General features: G+C 30.8%; 5 protein-coding genes across 6 annotated transcripts; 3 read left to right on the forward strand and 2 right to left on the reverse strand.

Annotated features, from left to right (window-relative positions):
• Nucleotides 1-817: 817 nt before the first annotated feature.
• On the forward strand, nt 818-1,312 carry LOC107959557 (uncharacterized). The gene has a single exon (XM_016895633.1). The coding sequence runs from the start codon at nt 818-820 to the stop codon at nt 1,310-1,312; it is 495 nt and encodes a 164-aa protein (XP_016751122.1).
• Nucleotides 1,313-4,793: 3,481 nt separating this feature from the next.
• On the forward strand, nt 4,794-7,530 carry LOC121209675 (uncharacterized protein DDB_G0284459). Its single transcript, XM_041080715.1, has one exon. It carries the CDS (start codon nt 5,040-5,042, stop codon nt 7,437-7,439), a length of 2,400 nt encoding a protein of 799 aa, XP_040936649.1. The 5' UTR covers nt 4,794-5,039; the 3' UTR covers nt 7,440-7,530.
• Nucleotides 7,531-12,056: 4,526 nt separating this feature from the next.
• On the forward strand, nt 12,057-14,641 carry LOC107899890 (serine/threonine-protein kinase SAPK2). Its single transcript, XM_016825631.2, has 9 exons — nt 12,057-12,456; nt 12,644-12,718; nt 12,877-12,978; nt 13,068-13,121; nt 13,209-13,301; nt 13,569-13,661; nt 13,776-13,880; nt 13,990-14,088; nt 14,167-14,641. Exons 1-9 carry the CDS (start codon nt 12,337-12,339, stop codon nt 14,449-14,451), a joined length of 1,026 nt encoding a protein of 341 aa, XP_016681120.1. The 5' UTR covers nt 12,057-12,336; the 3' UTR covers nt 14,452-14,641.
• Nucleotides 14,642-17,989: 3,348 nt separating this feature from the next.
• Nucleotides 17,990-20,043, reverse strand: LOC107899881 (ras-related protein Rab11A). Its single transcript, XM_016825624.2, has 2 exons — nt 19,655-20,043; nt 17,990-18,735 (listed from the first exon to the last, which is right to left on the reverse strand). Exons 1-2 carry the CDS (start codon nt 19,885-19,887, stop codon nt 18,294-18,296), a joined length of 675 nt encoding a protein of 224 aa, XP_016681113.1. The 5' UTR covers nt 19,888-20,043; the 3' UTR covers nt 17,990-18,293.
• Nucleotides 20,044-21,579: 1,536 nt separating this feature from the next.
• LOC107899865 (F-box protein FBW2) lies at nt 21,580-24,521 on the reverse strand. Of its 2 annotated transcripts, none has more exons than XM_016825611.2 (4): nt 24,005-24,521; nt 23,758-23,855; nt 23,001-23,353; nt 21,580-22,544 (listed from the first exon to the last, which is right to left on the reverse strand). In XM_016825611.2, exons 3-4 carry the CDS (start codon nt 23,306-23,308, stop codon nt 21,890-21,892), a joined length of 963 nt encoding a protein of 320 aa, XP_016681100.1. In that variant the 5' UTR covers nt 23,309-23,353; nt 23,758-23,855; nt 24,005-24,521; the 3' UTR covers nt 21,580-21,889. The 2 variants fall into 2 exon arrangements, with proteins under 2 accessions (XP_016681100.1, XP_016681106.1); XM_016825617.2 differs by having other exon boundaries at nt 23,001-23,330; nt 24,005-24,471.
• Between the last annotated feature and the right edge of the window lie 881 nt (nt 24,522-25,402).

Here is a 25,402-nt window from a genome sequence, read left to right on the forward strand (position 1 = left end):
TAAGTTGACTTTTGTTGGGTCAATTCAAATTTATTAAGTTAACTAATTAGAATAAATCTGATAGATAATTCACAAGTTTACAAAAGGTAAAATTTAAATATATGACTTTAAAATTTTTAATGTCGCAACAACGTTGATCATTGAGCCACATGATTAACAGTTACTCTATTTTTAATGACAAGAATTTAATTTAAATGCTATTGTGATTCAGTAATGATAACATTGTAAAATTGAATTATGTGATATTTTTAAAATTTAAATGAAATTTAAATAAAAATTAAATGGATTAAATTTTAAATATGTAGAGCATAATTAAAGGGTAACAAATTACTTAGGTGGGTGAATATTCTTCTGTCATAATTATATTCACAAGAATACAATTCTGTAAAATTGACCTCGTTTTTTTTATTTTTTAAATAACTAATTTAATTTTCATATGGAATTAATTTCTTAAAGGAAACGCATGAAAAAAAAAAGGTCCCCGGCCTTCTACGTAATCAGCCGAGATAGGGTGGGTCCACTGCACGTGAGGGTGAGAAAAATGCTAAAGTCACGTTCTGTTCTGAACATTTCCATAATGTTTTAAATCATCCAACGGTTATAAACATTACTTTGATGTACAATATCACACTAACATGTAATACATATTTTCCACATACGACTCTCTACGCTTTCCTGGAAGCTAAATATACAGAGCAAGTTTGAATCTATATATACATAGAGAGAGAGAGAGAGAGAGAGAGAGAGAGAGAGAGAGCAAAGCAAAAAGGTTGAACGGTTTGAAAGTTGATGTTATTTGAGTTTTTTATTTTCTGAGATGGGTTTCTCTGAAATGGGCAATGGATGCAAGGATCACCCAAATCATCAACAAAAGCAAGGGGTTTGCGCTTCATGTTTAAGAGAAAGGTTATCTCGTCTTTGCTCAGCTTCATACACAGAAACTAATTCAACGCTTTTCCTTTCTTGCTCTTCTTCACTCTCCTTTTCTCCTGCGCCTGACTACTCTTCGCCTTCATCTTCGACCTCGGCCTCCCCTGACGCTCGACATCGTAAGCGGAACGGTTCTGGCGTGACGTCAATCGTGAAGCCGCTGTCGTCGTCTTCCTCTTTTATGTTAAAGTTTGGTAGTACCAAAGGTTTGAAGAAGAGTAGATCGATTGCTTGTGTAGCAAGGAACTTGGATGATGAAGAACTCAAGAGTGGGAAGAATAAGAAGAAAGGGTTTTGGTCTAGGTTGCTGAGTTTCAAAGGGAAGAAGAATGTTCTCTCGCATTCAATGAGTATGAGGTTAATGATTGGAAGAGTGAATTGATTTCCTAGGGTTCAATTTCGACGATAATTTGTGTTTTTTTTTCCTTTTCCTTTTCTTTTTTTGTTACATAATTGTGAGATCAAAATGAAAGATTTGATGTAGGTTTTAAGTCTGTTGAGACGAGGTGAACTCGTCAAAACTCTTCTTCTTAAACAGTTATAAAATTTGTAATACTTGTTTCATTATAAAAAAAAATAATTGCACAAGCTTTGCCTTAATTAGTGAATTTAGGGACACAAACTTTTAAATTTAGTGAATAATATCACTTAAAACTAATTAGGCTAAGTTCTAAATTCCATTTTCTAAAAAGATAAAAAGAAAAGTCATAATAAAAATATAAATATATATATATTCAAATTCAATCTCAGAAAATACTTAGTAAGTCATGTTGAATTAGGTTCAGTCTTCCAATCTTTTTTTTTAAGGTGATGCAATTCTATAGTTCATGCACAGCATGAATGTTGACTTTTGAATATATACATCACTATCCTACGGAATTAAATTAATATATATAAATTAAAACAGCCGTGATTTGTAATACAATATCTGGTCAATTGAGTCTTGAAATGATTAGTATGAATATTATTGTTAATGTAAAATAGTGTGATTTTAAATGCGTTGAAACACATTATTTTCTTATTTATAAGTTGAAGAGAAATTATAAATAATTTTAGACATTATATTAAAAATATATATATAACCGATAAAATAAAAAATTGGTACTTGTTTTCAGGCAATTTCGTTGAAAGACGTCCAAAATAATCTTAAAAACATTGTCCCACCTACTCTTCGTTTGCCAAAGTTTTCAAGTCGTGCGGATTGCTACCTTTTCATTTTTCCAGTTTTGTCCACTTCGTCTTATAATAATTCCAACTTGATGAAATCACTATTTCTTTTATACGAATTAACTATTAAAATTAAATAAATTATCACATTAAAAATTCTATATTCATATATTATATTTATTAAAATAAAGTATAATGACTTTTTTAGCCTCAAACTTTTAAAAAAAATCAATTTAGCTCTCTATTTAAATTTTGTCATTTTTAATTTTTATACTTGTATTTTTTATCAAGTCGCCCAACAATAGTTAAAAATTTTGCTAATATAAGACACACGTAGATAACAAATTAATATTTAATTAATACTTTTAAATTTAAAATTACTAAAAAATTATATTTTTTATACTTTTTAAATAATTTTAATAATTTTAAATTTTTAAAAATATATTATTAGAATTTTTAAAATTTGTAAAAATTATTTAAATGCTGATGTGTCATTCACGCGACAATCCACGTGTCTGCCACCACATCAGCAAAGTGAAAAAACATTATATTTTTCATCTATTTTGAAACGATTTGACAAAAAATATAAGTTTAAATATTAAAAAAACTAAAAATTAAATGGATAGTTAAAATAAATTTTTTATAAAACTAAAAGACCAAATAAATTATTATACCTTAAAAAACTATAAAAATAACAACAAAATTAAAATTAAAATTAAAATAATTGTATTATTTTTAAAAATTTGAAGTGAAAGAATAATAAAATTCCCTGGTGACATAAGTGTAGGGGGACCTCAAGAATCACATTTCAATTAATGAAGGATAAATATAAAGGCGTAGAACCCGTGATCTCCATTTCCTTTTCATCATTCTCTTTTTTATCCGCCTCATTATGATCCGATTTAAATCCAGATTGTAATGTCACGTAATCCTTTTTCTTTCTTTTTTTCTTTTTTTATTCCCAATGAGATGGTTTTAAATCTTTTCAAAAGGTATAATGTTAAATGTAGCTACTGGTATTTACAATTTTTTTTAAATTTAGTCCTTATTTTTTAGTTAAAATTGAATTTGACTATTAATTTTTTAGAAAAAGTTGAAATGTTGTGTTTTATTAAAAATACTAATTAAAATGTTAAATTTTTAAAGATGTTAGACATGTCAATCCACATGTTATTCATGCTATATTTTTTAGATTTTTATAATTTTTTTTATAATTATTAAATTATTAGTTGATGTGATGTAATATATAAGACAAATAATATCATATTAATATAAAGTATACGTGGATTGTCACGCAATTTATCACACTAATATCATTAAAAAATTAATGTTTTAGTCAATATTTTTATTTTAAAAAATTAATTTTTTATAAAAGATTTATGGTCAAATTGAGAAAAAAAACGAATAAAGGCTAAACTGACAATAAAATAGAAGCATGAAGATTAAATTTAACATTATATCTTTTTTAAAAAATTATAATTAACACATATTTAAGAAATTATAATTTATTAAGATGTATTTTTTAAAAAAATTATTAAAAAATTGGAAAATCCAATGTAAATAAAGTATCATAGATAATAAAGAGTGTCATATAAACTGTTTTCATTTGGACTTTGGAGACAATGTTAGGCGGCTACAAGTTGCAAAAAAATCAGCGGCAAAAACATTCAACTAATTACCAACTCTAGATTTTGAGAGGTTTTAGGAACGGGATGATGATTGTATTGCGGTAAAATCTTTTAATTTATAATTATAATAATTAATTTTATTGTTATTATTATTTTTAATTTTATCAAACATAAACACACCACTCATCTAAAAATATCTTTAATTTGATTATTAGAATTCAGTATTCCAACATGAACTCAACAATAATCGAACCAAAACTAAAATTTAATTTACTAAAATCCAAATAATTTACAAATACAAATATTTACCGATTGCACCAAACCATCCTTTTTTTTTCCCTAGAATTTTAGCTCTGATTTTTAGTGGAAATCCGGCAACTTCGGTTATTCCAACAAAGCCAGCCCTTTGTCCCCTTATTTGTCTCCTAAAGATTTTTCTCTCTTTTTTTACTTAATTCAGATTTTTAATTTTCTTTGTCATGATACCATTGTTGAGGGAGCTTTATTTTTAGTAATTCTTGTAGCTGCTTTTTTTTTGTCATTTTATTTGTTTATTCCCACCTGTTATTAGCAAATATAATGAACATTATACCAATCATTAAATGTTGTCTATTTTTAGAAGTCATTTGATTGTTTTGTAGACCAAAAATAGGCTTGTGTTCTTCAAATGCAATGAGTAGGGAAGTCTCTTGACATTATTAGAGATCAATCCCAAGTATCTCCAAATAAACCCTCAAGAAAACATTTCCAATTCAATCAAGGTAAACATTGTCTTCCCTAACATTTATGTTTCTTTCAACGTGTTTTACCTTTTATGTTTTTAATGTTTATAACGAAAGATTCGACATTTCTAGAAATTGAATCATGCATTCACTTTTAACATTAAGTTTTAGAAAGTTTAAGACTTGATTCATCAAATTAGTTGAATCATGTAACTATCATTAAAAAGTGGCATTTAAGGCTTTAATCCTAGTTGTTTTTTTTTCTGAAAACTAGGGCTTAAACTAGTTGAATTGAATCATGAAAAGATTGGGATTTGAATCCCAATTTCGATGATGAAAGATTGCACTTTTTCAAAGCTATAATTCAATTCAGAAAAAAATTTAAAGTTTGGATACCAATTTTCGTGATCAAAGATTTAATATATTCATAAAATAAAACTTAATTCATTTGGTTTATGCAATTCTGGTTTGAATCCCACTTTTCATTATGAAAGCATCAAAATTTAATTAAATTGATTCATGCAGTCTCATGTTAATGAAAAATGTCTGAACTTTTAGTCTAACAAGCTAAATTGAAATTTTGTGATAGAAAATGAGTTTTTCAGAGACAAAACAAGAAATGGGGCAACATGAAGAGTCCAACAAGAGATCGAACGCAATGGTATTAGGGAAAGTTACAGACATTCACACAGAAGTTGCAGCAGTAAAAGACTCGTTAACGGGTGCCATTGAAGAGTTGAAGAACAAGGAAAGGTGCATTGAATCCTTGAAAAAGGAGGTTGCAAAGACTAAAGAGTTAGAAGATAAATTGGCGGAGAAAGAAGCCTCATTTTGCACGTTGAAAGAAGAGTTGAATAAGGTGAAATCGTTCGAGTCGGAAGCGATGCAATTGTTGTCGGAAGGTAAAAAAAGAATCCAAGAACTGGAAGAAGAAGTTGAGAGAAGAAAAGGGTCCGAAAAAAAGTTGAACGATTCGTTGTTAGCTCAAACCAAAGAGTTGGAAAAAACCAAGGTTTCATTGGATGAATGTAAGCAAGAAATCAAGTCATTGATCCAAAATATAGAGAAATTAGAGAGTTCGTCCGATGTTGCCTCGCAGTGTTCAACAGGTGACGAAGAACAAAATTCACTGGTGGAAGCCCTTGAATCTGAGCTGCAATCGACTAGAGAAAAGTTGGGGCGAGCCCAAGATAACGAAAGGTTTGCTTTGTTGAAAGCTAAGAATCTAGCTGAGGAAGTGAAGAAGTTGCAAAGTGAACTGAAAACTACTATTGAAGCCGAGGAAAACAACAAGAAAGCCATGGATGATTTCGCTGTGGCGTTGAAAGAAGTTATAACCGAGGCTAACCAAGCTAAAGAAAAGCTCATGTCAACGACGAGTGAACTTGAGACAACGAAAGGGCAAGTTGAAGAACTGAAGGTGAAGTTGAAGAAGGTTGAGGAACAATATAATGAAGCCAAGAAAGAAACGGATCGGTGTAAGATTGTTTCGGAGAGATTAAGATTAGAAGCCGAAGAAACCTTGATTGCATGGAATGAAAAAGAGATGGGGTTCATTGAGTGTATTAAGAAGGCTGAATATGACAGGAATGCTGCTCTAGAAGACAGTAAAAAATCCAAAGAAGAAAATCAGAAACTAAAGGACATAATGATACAGGCTTTAAATGAAGCAAATGCAACTAAACAAGAAATTTCCCAACTCAAAGACACCATTGCCCAAAAAGAAGCAGCTTTGAAACTCCTTTCCCAAGAAAACGAAAGGCTTAAGCTCAAGGAAGCATCGGTTTGTGAGAATACAAAGAAAAGCCAAGAACCCGCCCCATCACCAATACCAGCACAACCGGCGGCTACAACGACACTATTATCATCGTCGTCGTCATCTGCAGCAGCACCAACACAATCAGCAGCTGCAACGACACCACTACCATCATCATCTGCACCAGTACCAACACAATCACCATCACAATCAGCACCTACAACCATACCATCATCATCATCTGCAACAACAACATCAACATCATCACAATCATCATCTACAACAGCAATACCAGCTCCAACACAATCAGCGGCTACAACGACATCATCACAATCATCATCTGCAGTAGCAACACCAGCACCAGCACAATCATCATCACAATTAGCAGCTACAACGACATCATCACCATCGGTAGCACCACCAGCACCAACACAATCAGCAACAACAGTAGTGCCAGCACAATCATCATCACAAATAGCATCTACGACATCACCATCATCGTTATCGTCGGTAGCAACACCAACAGCACCAACACAATCATCATCACAATCAACAACTACAACGACACCATTACGATCACCGTCGCCATCACCAGCACCAGCATCACCAGTACCAGCAACGACAACTCCGGTAATAACAAGGGGGATGACAATGAAGGATCTTCTGGAACTAGAGGATATGGGAGAGCTTATGAATCCAAAACCAATGGATTCAAGTTCAACAACACCTTATAGTGTCAAAGATCTTAGGAAAATGGAGGATCAAGAGGAAGCTATGAAACTAAAATCAACTGATTCAACACAGCATAAGGAAAATAAAGATTATGATAAAGAACATACTAAGAAATCAAGGCATATTAGAACCAACAGCTCTTGTTTGATTATAAAGTTCCCATACAAACACAAGTACCCAGAAGAAGAGCCCAAAGTCCAATTAAAAGACAGTGATGAGGATTCAGACTCTGATTACTTTGACCCGCTTAAGGGCTCAATTTTCGACGTAGCTGAAACCCCCAAATGTGAAGCAGTGCAAAACCATCATTCGAAAAAGCCTTCACTCTATGTCGCTGATGATGAATCAATGTGCGGTGAGGAGTTCCATCACTTTGATTCAAGCCATTTCGACGAAGAAACTGATAAATTCCCAAAAAAGAAAAGAGCATTGTTTTCAAGATTTAGTGATCTTATAGGAATGAGAAATTTTTACAAGAAAGAACAACCACCTTTAGATCAATAAAACGGTACCTTTTGTATGCAACACTCTAGATTGATTAACTTTGATGTATCATTTTCTGTGTGTAATTCATATAAAATATTTTTTTGTATTGTCTACATTAGTTTATCCAAGTTAACAATTAATTATTAGTTAGATTTCATAGTTAATTAGTCAACAGCAACATGAGTATAAAGGTGAACAATGTCGCCATTGAGAGGAGTAAAGAATTTTCATGGCGTGGAAGGAAGCTGAAACTCATAAACCAGTGCCATACTAATATTTATTAATAAACGTGCGTTTGGCCTCAGCCTGCCTAAATTCATGAAACTTGAGATTCCTAAACCCGACACTTGGATGATTTTTTAAATTAAATATTAAAAAATTACCTTTCAGTGATTTTATTTTTTATATACTTCCGACGTTGAAGTTCGGAAATTTGTATTTTTTAAATTGCAATTATGATTATAATTTTAAATACAAAAGATATATCATAATATATTTTATGATAAAATTTAAATAAAAACATACACATAAATTTAAACTATAATAAAATTTTATTCGAAAATGGAACACATTACACATTTTTTCAATTTATCCCATAAAAGACCTACCATTAAAATTGTTCATTCACAATTGAATATATATAATATATAACTTTAGCTTCTTTCTTTGATATTTTACAGATTAAATTTAAGATTTTTAGAATTAGATCAGTGATTAAATTGATTAGATCATCGATTTGTTGATTTGATTGGTTCGTTTAATTCGATTAAATAAATTATTAAAAATTTATAAAATTAAAAATATTAAAAATTCGATTCAATTGGTCTATACCGAATCCCTAGTCAACTAGATCCATAATTTTTTTTAGACCGATATCTTAATCAATTCTTAATCTAACAGATTCGACTGATAAATCCCATCATTCAAACAATCTTAATTAAATTAAATTTGAATTCTAAAATTTATTAAAGTAAATTTTGTTTTAGTTCTATAATAAACATAAGTTATCCCAATAAAAACATATTTTTTTTATAAAATTAATATTTTATTTTGAATATGGAAACAAGCATAAAGATAAAAAAAATTAAAGTGCAATCGAATTCGTTCTTGAATAATGTATTTTTAAAAGGTTCACTAATATTACAAATGTAGTACATAGTTTTACATAAGTACAAGTACACATATAATTTGTTTATGTAATTATAATGTAAAATTTGTACATTTACTTTTTTGAAAGACAATCAGAGAATTAGTTATTATTATCAGAAATAGGTAATTTGATTTCGATAAAATAAAATAATTTAAAATCAAATTAATATAAATCATAAAAGGTAATAAATATAAAATAATAGACAAAACTTATACATGATATTTGCACATGATAAAACTAGAGATCGCGAATGATGGCATTAGAAATCCACTTAATGCAATTACCCGTTATGAGACTCAAGTTTAAATATTCAAAGATTAAATGTCTCTATCTTAAACATAAAATTTTAAAATAACTGGAATACATCTTAATCTAAAACACCTTTAAATATTATTAATTGAACATTTTGATACAAATAATAAGATTTAAATCTAAAATGTAGATAAAATATTTAGTATATTTAAAATTAAGAAAAAATATATTATAAAAATAAAAATATTTAATAAAATAAATTTTGAGTTAAATATTTTTTTAGATGATAACTATTCTCATATTAAGTCTAGACATTTTTTTTGTCCAAGTTCAAGATCAATTTAAATAAAAAAATTAAATAAATTTAGACCAATATGATAATTATCAAACTCAAACCCTAAATATTAAAATTTTTATATAAATAATAAGATATAAATATATAAAAACCAATTAAGGTAGGGACCACAATTCCAATACAGTGAATCAACCAACCCTCCTCGACCGTCCACGTCATTCTTTTGTTCTGTTCTATCTCCTGTCGACTTATCCTCTTCTCCTCGTAATTTGAAAGAATTTTCTCTTTTGTACCTTCTCTGTTGCTAAATAGCAGCCCTACTCGCCTCGAGTACTAATATTTTGGGACTCGCTCTACTAATCCCTAGCATAATTAACTAGTTTTTATTAAAAGAAACTCTAAACCAATAAAAGTACGGTAAAGACCACTGTATGATGAGTCAACTTGTATTTTACTTTTTCTATTTGAAAAATATTTAAATTAGTTTTTATACGTTAAATTAAAAAATAATTCAATTTTTTTTATTAAAAATTTTATCTTTTTTGAACTGTTAAAAATTAAATTGACTAATAAAATAATCAGATAATGATGCTTGGTATGCCACGTGTACCTTATGTTGACGTATATGGACTAATTTCAAACAATAGAATTAGATGGAAATTTTAACAAAAGGACAAGTTTACTTTTTGATCAAATGTACAATGACTAATTTACTTATTTTTTGAATATAGGGGTCAAAATACAATTTAACTCCTAATACATGTGCCTCCATGGTATAAAATAGGTTTACTATAACATTTGGTAATTGAATTTCACATTTTTTTAATTTAGTACCTAATTTTTTTTTTCTAATTTTGATACTTGAACTTGACACAATTTTCTAATCTAGTGCTTAAGTTTTTTTTTGTCTAATTTGATAATTGAACTTGGCACTTTTTCCTATTTTGATACCTAAGTTTTTTTTTTTCAAATTACTCCATAACATTAATGGTGTTAAAATTTTTTTAAAGGACATAAATAGCTAATGTATGTTTGACATATGGCAAATGGTATGGGATTTAATGATAGTATTTATTACATTTATTTAGAATTTTCTCTATTTTCCTAAACAATATGCTCAAATTTTCACTTTTCATAAGGGTTCGATTACCTTAATTGTTAGTGGCAGGAATAATTCGAGAGAGACGGCATGCTTAATGCATGATTTGGTCTTCACAAAATACTCAATTTCACAAAAAAATCATTAGTGTGAAAAAGAAGACAATAAGAGTTTTAAAACTTAAAATAAAAAAATTTATTAGGTGAGATTAAAAATAAAAATAAAATAAACATATTAAACTAATTCAACATTTAAAATATAAAAAAGAAATTTCATGTCATTTATTATGATCTTATATTGATTGTTTTTGTCACGTCACAAAAAAAAAAGTTGTTAGTATATATATTGGAGTAATTGATATAATAATTAGACAAAAGTTTTAGGTTCTAAATTAGGAAAAAGTGTCCAGTTCAAGTACCAAATTAGACTAAATAAGTTCAGATATCAAATTAAGAAAAAATTTAAGTTTAGATACCAAATTGGAAAAAATAAACTTAAGTACCAAATTAGGAAAAAGTATCATGTTAGATACTGAATGTTAAATTAAACTTATAAAACATAATTATATCAATCCTACAGTAAAAATATTTAACTTTAACAATAAAAATCGAGGAAGGATTCACTTACACATTGTAATAACTATAGTTTTATACACTTTCCTAACTATTATATGATTAATATTTTAATGATCCAATCAATAAATTTTTCAATATAATTGTACTTGCCATGCATGCAAATTTTCGAACCGATCCAATATCTTATCAAATTGATTTAAAATACTCTGTATATTAATATATATTCAACAATTGATTTTTTACATACAACAAATATTTAGAAGTTTTTAAGTTTACATCAAATTAGATAAGTATGATTTACATGAACAGACCATAAAATATAACGGTTGAATTGTTAAAATATTAATCATATAAATAATTATAAAAGTGTGAAAAACTACTTTAATTTTTACACCGTATAAGTGGATCCGTCCCTATAAAAATTAATAGGATATTTATTTGGTACGTAAGTGATAAAAAAATTTTAGTCAACAAAAGGTTGAGATATATTTTGTTTATTTATTTTTAATTTTTAAAAATATAACTTGAAATTTGTAAAGTTAAAATTTCAACAAAAATTTTCTCAATAAAGATAACTGATTTTTTATTGCTTTTTTCTCCCGATTTAATAACTTCACCTGCCCCGGTGAAACCCTAAACATAATAAAACTTAGAACTTAAATACTCCAAAAGTTTTAACTTTTGCAAAAAATATCAAAATTTCATTCATGTCTCATTGCGAGCAATATTTTGATTCAATAATAAAAGTATTATATTGTAGATATGAGAGTTAGGGTTCGATCTTAAGCAATTCTATTCTCCTCTCTTAATTATTAAAATAAAATCATTCGCATTAATTATAGTATTTAAATGTTGATTGAGTTTTAACTTGATTTGTATTAATATAATTGTCTGTGTAGAAAGACGTGGACTCGAGTATGTTGAAGTGTATTATCCTCTTATTTAAAGGTTGAAGAGAGACTATGAGTAATTTTAAATATTGTATTGAAAAAAACAGGATAAGAAATTAAAAAAATTATAGTGTTTAAATAACAAGAAGAGAGTAATTTAGCAAAAGAAGTAAGGCGAGTAAGTGGAGGAAACCTACAGGGAGGGTAACCAAACAAAAACCAAAAATAAAATAAAAAAGGAAACAAAGGCGCAGGCAACGACGTCGTTGTCTAGTGTGCAACTTGTTCTATTTCTGCTCCAAATTCCAACCTCTAATTATACGCCACGTGTACTTCCTGCGTTTCTTTTGTCTCTCTGCCGTTGGCAGTTGACACCATTTTGACAGTCTCCACTTCGTATTGGCCTTTTCGCCTTTGCTGTCAGCTATACCACAAACTCAAACCAGAAATTCAAAAGCCTTCCAAATCATGGAGATGCTCCGATTCTAAGCATCTCCTCTCCAATATATATCCTTAAGATCGAGTTTCATCAACCTTCAAACCAAATCAAACACAAGCAAAATCAACAAATTTAAGAAAAACCCAACATAGAACATATATTCGTAATATATTATACGTCATATATAGATTTTTCTGGGGTTTGGTTTTGGAAAAATGGATCGTTATGAGATACTGAAAGATATTGGGTCTGGGAACTTTGGTGTTGCAAAGCTGGTTAGGGAAAAATGGAGTGGTGACCTTTATGCTGTCAAGTATATTGAAAGAGGACCCAAGGTACGTACTTGGATTTTCTTTTCTTTTCTTTTTCCTTTCATTTCATATTTAATATTCTGATTTCTACGGTTAATGTTCATGATCTTGTATCTGTTTGCATTTTCTTTTTAGTCATAGGCTAAATTGGGCTCCTTTTTTCTTGTTTAGACTCAATGGATTGATTTCAAGGGTTTCTTTGACTATGCAGATAGATGAACATGTGCAGAGGGAGATTATGAACCATAGGTCTTTGAAGCATCCAAATATAATTAGATTCAAAGAGGTATATATCTATATATATATACTGCTTTCACATTTTAAATTACTTGCTATAACTCTAAATATCGAATGAATGAACATCCAGAGAAAACCTGAGTTGCTTTGAACTTAACAGGCTTAAAAACGGTTCATCTTTTGTTCTGTTTTTTTTTTTTTTTGCAGGTGCTGTTAACACCAACCCATCTTGCCATAGTCATGGAATACGCAGCTGGAGGAGAACTTTTTGAAAGGATATGCAATGCTGGTAGATTTAGTGAGGATGAGGTATATATATTGAATTTAACTAGTGTTTTTTATATTGAATTTCATTCTTTTCCATTTCTCATTAACTGTTATTTGCTTTACTGCGTCAGGCAAGGTTTTTCTTTCAGCAACTGATATCAGGAGTGAGCTATTGCCATGCAATGGTATATATACTAATTCTGAAAATAGTTTTCCATTTTTTGCCTATCATATCTTATCTAAATCGAGATTTTTCACCCCTTTTTATACAGCAAATTTGTCATAGAGATCTTAAGCTGGAAAACACGCTGTTAGATGGGAGCACTGCGCCTAGACTCAAAATATGCGACTTTGGCTACTCTAAGGCAATGAACCTTTATCGATTATTCAGCATCAATCTTGATTACTTGCTATAAAAGCTATGTTACTTGGACTTGAGTGTATGTGTTTGATATGCTATAATATTTGACGCGGGCTTATTTAGTTTTTTACTTTTTTCCGTACACTTGGACTGTCATATTCCCATATCTATGCCTGAAAATGTGTTCAGCATGGATGTCAAACACCGACCAAAGAGTCCAAACAACATAGCTATAAAAATTAAATTATTAACATTGTACTGCATGTTTCAGTCAAGTGTGTTTCATTCCCAACCCAAATCTACTGTAGGAACCCCAGCCTACATTGCACCAGAGGTCTTGTCTAGGAAACAATATGATGGGAAGGTAATTCTTATTCCCTGTTTCTGTACTTTTTGGTCTATAAGACATACTATTCCGAGTTGAGCTGAGTAGAACTTCATATGAATGAAAACTTAGAGACGTTTTGGAAATATTTAGATTGCAGATGTTTGGTCTTGTGGGGTTACTTTGTATGTCATGTTGGTTGGGGCTTATCCTTTTGAAGATCCTGAAGATCCAAAAAATTTCAGAAAAACAATTCAGGTTAGTTGATATCAGCCCTTTTTGGCTCCATATAGACTGTAGATATGATAGTTTATTATGTTGGGATTAAAAAAAACAACAATAATAAATGATAATTGGATTATGACAGCGGATTCTGAGTGTCCACTATTCAATTCCTGATTACGTTCGAGTTTCAAAGGAGTGTAAACTTCTGCTGTCGAGGATTTTCGTAGCGGATCCCGAAAAGGTATTTGACTCATATCCGGACATGTAAAGTAATTTTTGAAATACCCGTATTAGATACATATCTGTCGTTCGATTGCAGAGAATAAACATACCAGAAATCAAGCAGCATCCCTGGTTTCTAAAGAATTTGCCAATAGAGTTCATGGAAGGAGAAGATGGGTACATGGAAAATGAAGAAGAATCACAGAGTATTGAAGAAATATTGTGTATAATAGATGAAGCAAGGAAGGGTGGTGATGGTCCAAAAGTTGGTAGTCAATTACTTGGTGGAAGCATGGATCTTGATGACGATGACATTGATTGTGATGCGGACATCGATGATTTAGAAACAAGTGGTGATTTTGTATGTGCATTACGAGTTTGAGTTTGAAAATTATGTTCCGAATCAGAAAAAGGCAGTGTATTGTATTTTCATGGCTTATGGGAGACTGTTCTTCAGTGGGTGGATGATGTTTCATTAGCATGAAGGGGATTAGATTAAACTAAATGTTATGTCTGCTTCTAAAGTTTTAATTATTCCCTAAAATTCTCAATGAGCAGAATGTGTTTTGATAGACCAAATTCCAAAAAGAAAAGGTTGTATTAAGTGTGATGAATGATGAATGTCATGGCCATTAGAAAAAAAAAAGAGTAAAATAGTTGAATAGAGACAAAGATAAGTGATACAATTTGTATTTGTTAAATGCTGTAAAGCTCTAAACACTTTTGGGCGGATATGATAATATGTCAGTGTAGTAGTTGAGTGGGAAACTATAAGTGGATTAGTTTACTTTTTGAATTTTCATAATAACTTTTTACTCTTAACATACAACCGAGAAGGATAGTATGAAATCATTGTGTAATATTTAATGTTATTTTAATATTTTTTTTAATATTATTGACACATCATTTTGATAATTTTTTTAACCTGAATCCTTGACCTTCGACCGTAAAGTATGGACCTTGAACCTCAAGAAAATGGATTGTATAAAATTATGATTTCACGTGATCCTTATTCATTTCTAATAGAATAATAACAAATAAATAAAATTTTTCCTCCTGATTTTCAGCTTTTTCCTCTTGACAGGACTCCAGACCTTGAACCTTAGATCTTAAATCTTGAATCCTAAACTTTTAACCTTAAAATCTAGTTCATGGGTCCAAGGTTAGGGTTTAAGATTCAGATTACAATGTAAAAATATTATCAAAATATGTCAATGACATGAAAAGAAAATACTGAAATGACAATAAATAATTGGTAAAAACTATAGGAAAATGTGGCGTCTCTATTTCATACAAATTTTCCCACCACGTGGGTGAAGAAAAAATTACATTAAAAATAAAATTTGTACTTAAAAAATCTTTAATATTTCATTTCCCTCTTCTTTTAAAATTATTTAAAAACATAAATAGCGATTGTTTTTATGCTCCATTTGACAATATTTAGTATCGTAAAAGCTGACTTTTGTAATACGTGAAAAGAAGAAAATGGAAATGCAAGGGGTGGTCTTTGAAATGCACTTTCAATAAATAAAGAGAAAACTCATCCATGAAAGGAAAACAATAGAGAAAATAGAAGGGATACATATAGTAAAAGTGTTGCAACCATTGAATCAAAGTAAAAGTAAAAAGATGGACCACTTCTTATAGAAGTTAGAGGGCATCCTGTTCTTCTCCTTTTTTAAAGTTTAATAGGAAAAAGGATCCATGTTTTTTTCCTCATTTTATCAATCATAATCACAATCACAATCACAATACCATTTTTTTTGTTTATTTTTTATTTTTCCAACAACTTAAAACAATGAAACTACTCAAAAAATATTTTTATATGATTATTTAAACAATAGGAAATATAGATTATTTCAAGGTTAAATTCAAATCAATATGAAATATGAGCACATATCGGATTGGGTTAATTATTTATTATTTATTATAAATTATAAAATATTTTTTATTTATTTTTATGAATTTAATTAATTTACTTTTTGAAATTAAAATTTATGTCTATTTGATCGCATCTTTCTTTTTGTTAAATTTATTGGTATGATATTTTAAAAAAAAATACTCATTTAGTATCCATGTAACAAAAAGATAACATTACAATTGATCTAAATTTAACAGAGAATTTTAACGGTGTTAACGATTCTTAAAAGATCACCTTAGTATTTGAATCGAAATAAAGTATTTAGACAAAATAATGGCATTACAAAATTAAAATTTAGAGATTAAATCTCAAATTTTAGCTAAATATGAAGATCAAATTTAAAAAATATAACTATTCTCATATAATCTCAAGGGATTAAAATTGAAATTTAGCCAATATATAAAAAAAGCACTGTAGTGGACAGATGTCATCTTTTATATATTAGTAGTATAGATTTGATAGGTAAGGAATATGAGGGAAGATTGATATGGCTGTCCACTTAAATTTCCATTTTAATATTATATCCTATGGATTCCACAACTATTCGTCTGTTTTCTATCCTATAAAATGTTAAATTTTTTAATATAATTTTGTATAATGGACTTTAAGAGTGTGTGATGAGGATTTTCACTTAATAATTTCACTTATCTTCAAAATGAATCACAATTAAAACTTTTAAAATTTTATTAAAAGGGTAAAAAATTATTTCTAAAGGAAATTAAAGGAATATCCCATGGCATATTTTAGTGATTGATTTTTTTCCCTAATCAAACTAGAAGAAATAAATTTTGGTACAAATGAAAGAGAATATCTTAGTGTTAGATTTTATTTATTTATTTTTATCAAATCAAGAGTGCATTTGTCTACAAATGAATGGTACAAAATAAAAAATAATAAAAGGAAAGAGTATGCATGTGTACTGGATAATTATTTTATACACGATTAGTTATTAATATAATGCTTAGAATTACCCACAATCTTTCTCTAACCCTTATATATGAGGATAAACGCGTTTCAACATTCTTGAATTTACATTCTCTAATGTTGACAATAATACCAATACCAATCGAGTTAAGACTCAATCGGTAAATATATATTCATTAATAGAATAAATTTTATTACGGGCAGGGGCGAAGTCAGAACAATTTTTTAGAGGGGGCCGAATGAAATTTTAATATTTTATAGTTTATATCTTTATAATTTTTAAAGGATTAAATCGAATTTTTTTAATATTAAGGGGCCAAAATATAATTTTATCTTTACTAATTTAAAATTTTTAAAAAAATAAGGGTTTAAATAACAATTTTACATTTGGGGGGTCGGGGCCCATGCCAGCCCCCTCTAGATTTGCCTCTTATTACGGGCAGGGGAAAGGGGTTTTAAACCCGTAATATAAAGAAACTATATTGATTTCTCTGGTTATATTTAAATAAAAGAACATATGCTGACAGAGACAAATTTAAGGGCTAGCAGGGGCCTTACCCCTTAAAATAAAAAGTTGCTATTTAGAACTTTTATTTTTTTTTAAAAATTTTAAATTAGTAAAAATAAAGTTACACTATATACTATTTAAAATTATAAAAATTTATTTAATTCTCCAAAAATTATAAAGATATAAATTATCAAAAATAAAATTTTATTCAACCCTTAAAAAATTTGTAGCTTCGCTCATGTATACTAAGTAACTTATGCCGAAGTGTCTATGGATATGGACTGAGAAGATTTTGAATAGGTTTCGGCGTTTACCTACCCCAATTCAGCACCTAAAAATGGGCCATTATACACTAGAGTTTGATGGAGTTGCCGCTAAGAGGTTTGATGCTTGTCAGGTGTTTGTTAATGTCCATAATGCCGTGGATCAACCTTAATCCGGGTTGACGCCTTTCGGTTTTTTCTTCTTTGAGCCCATTTAACGAAGTCCATTTTTACCTTTGACCACAGTGGAACCAACCCAAATCAGTCCGAGCAGGTCGGCTGTTGAACAACCCCAGGGTATATCTGAAAACAATTTCTTTTTTCTCTCTTCGATACAATACTTCAAAGACAAAAGTGAAGATCTTCAATAGGATAAACGGATCCAATATATAATTTTAAGAAACAACATTGAAGCAATTTACACTTCTGCTTCAAATTTTGCTTCTCTATTTTCCCAACTCAAAACATGCAATTAATTAGCCTTCTCTTGCAAACTAAACTAATGCAATGTTTAAACATACAAATAGATTACCACCCTTTTAGAAAAATTTGCTATCATGAATGTGAAAAAATAAAGGAACGGATATTACTGGACAAATCCGATTAAATTATGACCTACAGCACATGTTCTTCGCTGGAATTTCTTGAGCTGGACCCGGAACAACGATCTTCTTGCCCGCTAGTGTAGCAGGGTTGTCGTTCCCTTGATTCTCAGTGGCAACTAGGTTCTTCTTGTTCACAATGTTGAAGATCTCGTTAAGCACGGTTAAGAAGGCAGCCTCCACATTAGTAGCTTCCAGAGCTGAGGTCTCCAAGAAAAATAGTCCTTCCTTTTGAGCAAAATCTTTTGCATCCTCCGTTGAGACTGCTCGTTGGTTTTCGAGGTCACTCTTGTTCCCGATCAGAATGACAACAATGTTCTTGTCAGCATGGCCACGCAACTCTTCTAGCCAACGTGGAATGTGATCGAAGGTCTGACGTTTCGATATATCATAAACCAGCATTGCCCCAACAGCGCCCCTATAGTATGCACTCGTAACAGCTCTGTATCTATTCAATACAACAGAAGAGAATAAATAAAATTACCAACTGCTTATAAAGAATTAGCCGAGCTAGATCACTAGATTTGTATATCCAGACACAAAATGACATGTCAAATGAACCGCTATAACCAAATAGCAAGAACCCTATACGGCACCAGCAGGTTAGACTGTACGAAAATCTGTTATAAACCTTATTGTCAAGAAGCAGATTCAACGGTTTAACCATTACCATCTGGTTACATGATAAAACCCTAACCAAACTCAGGCAGTAGATCAACATCGACAACTTATTTTATTAAGGTAAAATGGCTCGAGTTCCATATGGAGGATCTATATCCGGTGGCCTGCTCAAATTTAAGAGGGATGATAGATACCGCAGCCCAGGTTTTCAACATGGCATTGCTTACTTGAACACACAATACCACAAGCACAAATTTTCGACGTGGAGGCTAAGATTCAATGATAATGCTATGAGATCAAGAATCTAATAGAGTACGATCTTAAATAGAAAAAATGACACCGTCACAAGATTCAACTAAGGACCTGGCTCATATTCATCTAAGCAGCTTGCATGTTTTTATCAAGTTCATCAAGTTAAAAGCAATCAATAAAGATCAAGAGGAACTATATATACAGTTCATCCATCAAACATCCAATCCTATGATCGAACCTGTCAACACCCAATAATCTAAACAGCTAAACACAATCATGTTACCAAACTGAACCATGTCTTGCCATTCCAGAGTGACTTGGGTTTTCAGTTTCAAACAGTTTTCTTCTTATGCAAGCTTATAATTCTATCTACAAACTACAGGTCTAAGAAGGGGAAAGAAGGGGAAAATGCACATAAAATGAAAAACCCAGAAATATTTCACCAAAAACAGGAAGAGAAAACAATTATATTTGCGTAGGAAAAGAAAAAGCACCGTTCTTGACCAGCAGTATCCCAGATCTGAGCTTTGACACTCTTATGTTCAATAACAAGAGTTCTAGTCTGAAACTCAACTCCAATGGTAGCCTTGGAATCTAAACTGAACTCATTTCTAGCAAACCGAGCAAGAACCTGAGACTTACCCACGGCAGAATCACCGATTAAAACTACCTTGAAAACGTAGTCAATCGTCTGGTTTGGATCACAATACCCTCCCCCACTAGCCATTTTTCTCTTCTAATTCTAACTTTTTGAAGTTGTTTTTTTTTTCTTCAGTAGCTTTGTATGTGTCCACTTGATTATGTTTCGCCCCCTGAAATATAGCGAAGAGAGAGAGAAAAAAGGGGGGACGGTGCAATTAGGAAAGTTTTTGAGTTTAGGCGCAATGAGTGTTTTCAACCTCGAACGATAAAAAAAGTTTTATTTTAGTCCTTAAATTTATTTATTTTTTATCTTTTTTAATCCTCAAATTATTGTGTTTGATCAAAATATTCATAATTGGATGGAAAAGTAAACAATTTTTCCTTTAACTTATTAGTGTAGCATTTCAACGTTGACGTATTGTGACGTTAATAATTAATTATTTTAAAAAAAATAAATGTATAGAAATTATAAAAAAAAACTAAAAGACAGGTAGATGGGAAGAGTAAAATAAAAGCTAATGATAGGCATTGATGGTAATAAAGAAAGTTAAATAGGATAGGGCATGAATTTAGGATATAATATAATATTGCTTTCAACCGCCATCACTACTACAGTCCAACTGTCGAGATTTATACCCCCGCCATGTTATTTTATTAATCGTTTTGACGGGTCCAATTGATTTTTTCTATGGACGTGGTCCAATTGTTCATTCTCTTTATAACAACAGAACCTAATAAAAAAATTTCATAGTGGGTCTAAGATATTGACAACTGTTCAATTTGTTGTTTTGGTGGGCTATGGTATGTGTCTGGATTGGTTGGGCTTTGTTTTCTTTCATACTTTAAAGGCTTACACTTCTACACGAATAATGTATGTATCCAAGGCCTTAAGGACCCTTTTTGGGTCGTCTCTCTCTGCTCTCCATTTTTTTTCATCTCCCTCCTCACATTCACAGGAGAGCCCATCAATTAGAGAAGCACCAAGCCAAGCTTCCTCACCATACTCCGATCATCTAAATTGTCAACTTTTTATCATGTTCTAAACAGGATGAACTGACCAACGTCGCCGCCAACTAAACCTCACATCAGCGCTATGAAATTTAATTGATTGGGTACTCATCTACATTATCGACATAAAAAAAAACATCTTGAAAAAAATAGTTCATTTTAGCTTCGTTTTTTTTTTTTTTCATCAATGAGTAACTTGATTACGAACCTGGGTTAATACAAAAGACCCTTCTAATACATTAAAATCTTGAAAATATTTAATTTTTTGTGGCTAAAAATTGAAAAAAAAAATTATCAGTTGTAATTGAACATAAAACAAATAATGTAAGTGTAGCTAACTCATAACTACAATATGTGAAAAATAAATATTCCTACCAAACATAGCATTAAAGTTATAAAGTCCATGTTGAGCACATTTCCAAATATAAATACAGAGACTTAGAATATTGCAGCTGTCTTTGAATCAGATGCTTCAATGATGAACCCCCCAAAAATGAAAGATACTTCAAAATGAGGGGTTTTTTTTCCTGTTAAATCATGGCATATTAAAGGATGGATTATAACGAGTAAAAGAGGGAAACACATTCTTCTTTTAGGTGAAGGGCACTGGACACACACTGGTTTGGCTTAATAATGAAGCATTGAGCAAAAAAAAAAAGCTTAACAACCAATCCTCAAACATTGACCTTTTCAACTACTTTTCTTGATTATGAACCTAAAGCATCCAACAGAAGTCAAAAGATTAAAGTGAATAAAAAAGAGACCTTTCTGTCAGAATCTGATCCATTTTTCTTTGATATTCCATCAAAGTCACCAACCAAACACACCAATCTCAAGTATCTTACAATCCCACACCGAAACTCTATAATTATTGCAAGGGCACTACCGGACCATAAATATATATACAAAAGAAAGCTTCTTCTTTTTTGGCTACGTGTTACTGGTTTTTTATTACAAACACTCATGGAAAAGCTATGTTTATACATAACAAAGTGGCAGCTAAGAGGTACTCAATAATGGTGGAAAAGCATCGACAGAGATTGTCAAAGCCAGTTATGAAAATAAGATGGGAAAAATCCTTAGGGAGAGAGGGGCCAATCAAAGGCAGCATTGTCTAAATCAAATCCATCGTAGAACCTCATTTCGACATCTTCCATGCTTTGGTCATCTTCCCAATCCCCATCTGATATTTCATCGTCATAATCAGAACCGACATTTCCGGCAACGAAGTCCCAGGCCAAGTAACCAGAGGAACCTGAATAATTTGAACAGTCATCGCAACCTTTCATCCCAAAATAATCAACAACATGAGGTCCGACCACTTTCAGTCGTGTGAATTTCTTGATACAATTTTCATCTAACTTCACGTTCCAACATCCTCGCACATCCAATAATTCAAGCTCAGGGCAGTTTTCGAGTATCTTAAGCACGGCTTCAGTGCTAATAAGTAGGTATGCCACCTCAAGTTGCTTGAGCTTCGGCATTGTTGTAGCAATGGCAAAGGCCTCATCATCTTGAGACAGCTTGTCAATTACCTCTAATGGGTGCATTGTTCTCCTCAACCCCATTAGTAACTTACAGTTCTTACCAATTGCTTCAAGGGCTGGAGCCCCGATGTTCCTGCAGTAACTAACATCCAAGAAAGTCACCGAAAAAAGCCTCCCAGCAACCTGTTCCACTATCGAATCACTTATTTCACTTCTTGGCAGCCGTAAAGTCTGAAGGGATTTGGCACTAGAAGCAGGGTAGAATAAGAGTGAAAATGAGGGCAGCAATTATTGAATTTACAATATCCATAATGAAGTCACAGAATAAAAAGGAACGTGAACGCTGATCTTAGAAGCCATTATATTCTATCAGTAAGATACTCAAGATACAGAATTTAAAGTAAAATAGAAGGAAAATGAAAATTATGAGCAGCTTCATCCAGCTAGGTATTAGTTTTCAGTTTAGTATTAATTGCCTAAGCTAAGACTTTAGCCGCGACATACACCCAATGTCAGCATTTTTTCCATTTAGCCTGTTAGCTCATGAAATAATAAATGAAGCATAAGCCTCGTATCGAAACCTATAGTGGTTTTATGCCCTTCCAGTTGCAAATTGCAGATGTAATAACTTTCACGCCAAAGGGGATATAATAAACAGAAAATGCAATTGAAAGGCATGGATAGCAATATGTAATGTCCTTACTTATCTGCAATGAGTGAAAAGCTCTGGTCATTAGCGAGACCAGCAACACAAAGCTTTCGGAGTGAACCCGAGCTTCTAGTTATCAGCATTTGAAGCATTCGATCAAGGGTTTCAGGCCGGCATTGTTGGCTCCATTGTTCAATGTCAATGTCCTGCCAGCAATACGGTCCAGTAACCGCTTTCCGCCACAACTTGCACACCCCCGGAACAACAGTAAGTATTTCCTGGAGCGGAAGATTCTTGAAAATCAGCCCTAAGGCATCCGGTATCAATTCATCCCAGCGTCTGAAATCAACATTCTCCCCCATCTAATCCCTGCTTCCTTTCCAGCTAAAGCATAATTAAGTACGAAACTGCAAGCAGTAAGCCATTAAAATGCTTCTACAAACAAATAACCAAAATGGAAGAGAAGAGAAGAGAAGCTAAATGACAAGCAGAAACCAATGAGGATGAGGCCTAAATAGTTAGCAATTAGAAGTGCCAAAAGTAACAATGAAGGGTAAAAAAACACATTTTTGAACACTGAAATCCCAGTTTCCAATTAAAAGAGTCAAACTTTAAAGAGAAAGATGATTGGAAATGAAGACCTGATAATTAATTAAAATACTTTAGAAACCCAAATAAAAAACACTCTATTCCAATACTACTGATAAAAAAACCTTTGAAAACAAAACATACGCAGATAAAAAAAAGCTAAAAGAAACCAATTATGCAAGAAAAACAAAAACAAAAGCAACAAAAGAGGCAGAAATTTTACCTCGAAGGAGGTCTTAAGCTCAGAAATATAGATCAGAGAGGAAAAACCAAGAACATCCACATCATTTTGTCCTAATTAACATTACTAACTGAGTAGCACTGCAAAATGTAAACAAAAACATTATCTTTAACAAGAAAGAAAAAGAAAAACTGATAGAGAAAGAATGAACACATATATACACACAGACTGAGTTTACGCTTTACAGTTAACAAGGAAAAAAAAAGGAGGAAAGAATAAGAGTTTTTACCAGAAGTTGGGATTTTTTTTCCCCTGGATCTGCAAAGACCCCGGTTTATCCGCCAGAAACAAAGGTTAAAAAGAGAGAGAAAGCAGAAAGAAAGCACAGGTAGAGAGAGAGACAGAGAGAGAGAGAGAACGCTTTAAGTGGCAGTAGAAGACTACAGAAAGAACAAAGCGAAAATAAAAGAAGCAAAACCCCCCCAAAAACAACACAATGGGAAAGAGAAAGAGAAAGGGAAACGTGAAGGAAAAGTAAATAGTTGAATGAACACAAATGTGGGTTTTGTCTTTTCGGGTTTGGGTAATCACTGTAACAGTGGGGAATGAGATTTTAACCCCTCTTTGAGTCTCTGCTGCTTTCCAACTTTGAGAGATCAATTCGATTTGATTATATATAATTGGTAATCTCAATTCCATTTGATTCAAAAAAAAAAAAAGAAATGAGCAGTAATTCGAAATGACTCCAATGTTGGTAGGATGGCGAGTCTTTGGGAAATTCAATGGCTGATGATGCTTTTGCCTTTGCACTTTCGCGGATAATCTTTCTTCTTTTAAACAATGGTGAATTTTCTTTTATGGTGTTTACCTTTTCTCCAAAGAAAATTTTGTTATTTTAGTGATGCTAAAATTTATAATTTATATTGAATGTTAAACCCTTCCGTTTGAGTTGACACGAGGAAGAATTCGGATATTAATTCAATTCGATAATAATAAAATATATTAATTTTATAAAATATATTATATTATTTTGATCATTTTTTATTATATTTTGTATTTTTTATATAAAAAAATAAAATAATACTCCTAATGAAATATTTTATATAATACATTATTACATTATTTTATTTTTTTGGGATTGTGAGTATAAATAAATAAATAAATTTACATGGTTAAGATTTCAATAATCTATTTAGAAACACACTACTAATAAAAATAGTAACAAAATATAAGCTCAGTTGTACATGCTAGGTTGTTAGCATATCAAAATCTAAGGAGAAAATTTTTCTAGAGTTTAACTTATTTGTACAACTCTTGTTACTAAGACAATGTATTAGACTTAGTAAATCTAAACCTGTAAAAGAGGTTGGGAAATTTATTGGAATATGAGTTTTAGTTTGATTAATTAGATATAATTTAAGATTATTTTGATTTTAATTTATTTATATTATAATAATTTGATTCTATATTTTATAATTACTCGAATATATAATTATATTTACATTTTGATTGTACTCGTAAACTTTCAATGCATATCTATATTATCATTTAAATTTCAAATCTAGTTAAAATCAATAATCAATAAAATAATTAAAAATAATTTGTTATAGAAAATTATATTTTTACAAAGATTTTTTATTTTTTAAAAATATTTTTATATAAAAATAAATAAATTAATAAATGAGAT

This window comes from Gossypium hirsutum, chromosome A11, assembly GCF_007990345.1.
Source record: "Gossypium hirsutum isolate 1008001.06 chromosome A11, Gossypium_hirsutum_v2.1, whole genome shotgun sequence".
Taxonomy (NCBI): Eukaryota; Viridiplantae; Streptophyta; class Magnoliopsida; order Malvales; family Malvaceae; genus Gossypium; species Gossypium hirsutum.

Excerpts from the sequence above, each read along its gene's own strand:
- LOC107959557 (XM_016895633.1), top strand. The coding sequence starts at position 818 with ATGGGTTTCTCTGAAATGGGCAATGGATGCAAGGATCACCCAAATCAT.
- LOC107899865 (XM_016825611.2), bottom strand. The coding sequence starts at position 23,308 with ATGGGGGAGAATGTTGATTTCAGACGCTGGGATGAATTGATACCGGAT. Across the intron at positions 22,545-23,000 it reads TTTTCACTCATTGCAGATAA|TGCCAAATCCCTTCAGACTT; the intron begins GTAAGGACATTA and ends CCCTGCTTCTAG.
- LOC107899890 (XM_016825631.2), top strand. The coding sequence starts at position 12,337 with ATGGATCGTTATGAGATACTGAAAGATATTGGGTCTGGGAACTTTGGT. Across the intron at positions 12,979-13,067 it reads GTAGATTTAGTGAGGATGAG|GCAAGGTTTTTCTTTCAGCA; the intron begins GTATATATATTG and ends TTACTGCGTCAG. Across the intron at positions 13,122-13,208 it reads TGAGCTATTGCCATGCAATG|CAAATTTGTCATAGAGATCT; the intron begins GTATATATACTA and ends CTTTTTATACAG.
- LOC121209675 (XM_041080715.1), top strand. The coding sequence starts at position 5,040 with ATGAGTTTTTCAGAGACAAAACAAGAAATGGGGCAACATGAAGAGTCC.
- LOC107899881 (XM_016825624.2), bottom strand. The coding sequence starts at position 19,887 with ATGGCTAGTGGGGGAGGGTATTGTGATCCAAACCAGACGATTGACTAC. Across the intron at positions 18,736-19,654 it reads GATACTGCTGGTCAAGAACG|ATACAGAGCTGTTACGAGTG; the intron begins GTGCTTTTTCTT and ends TGTATTGAATAG.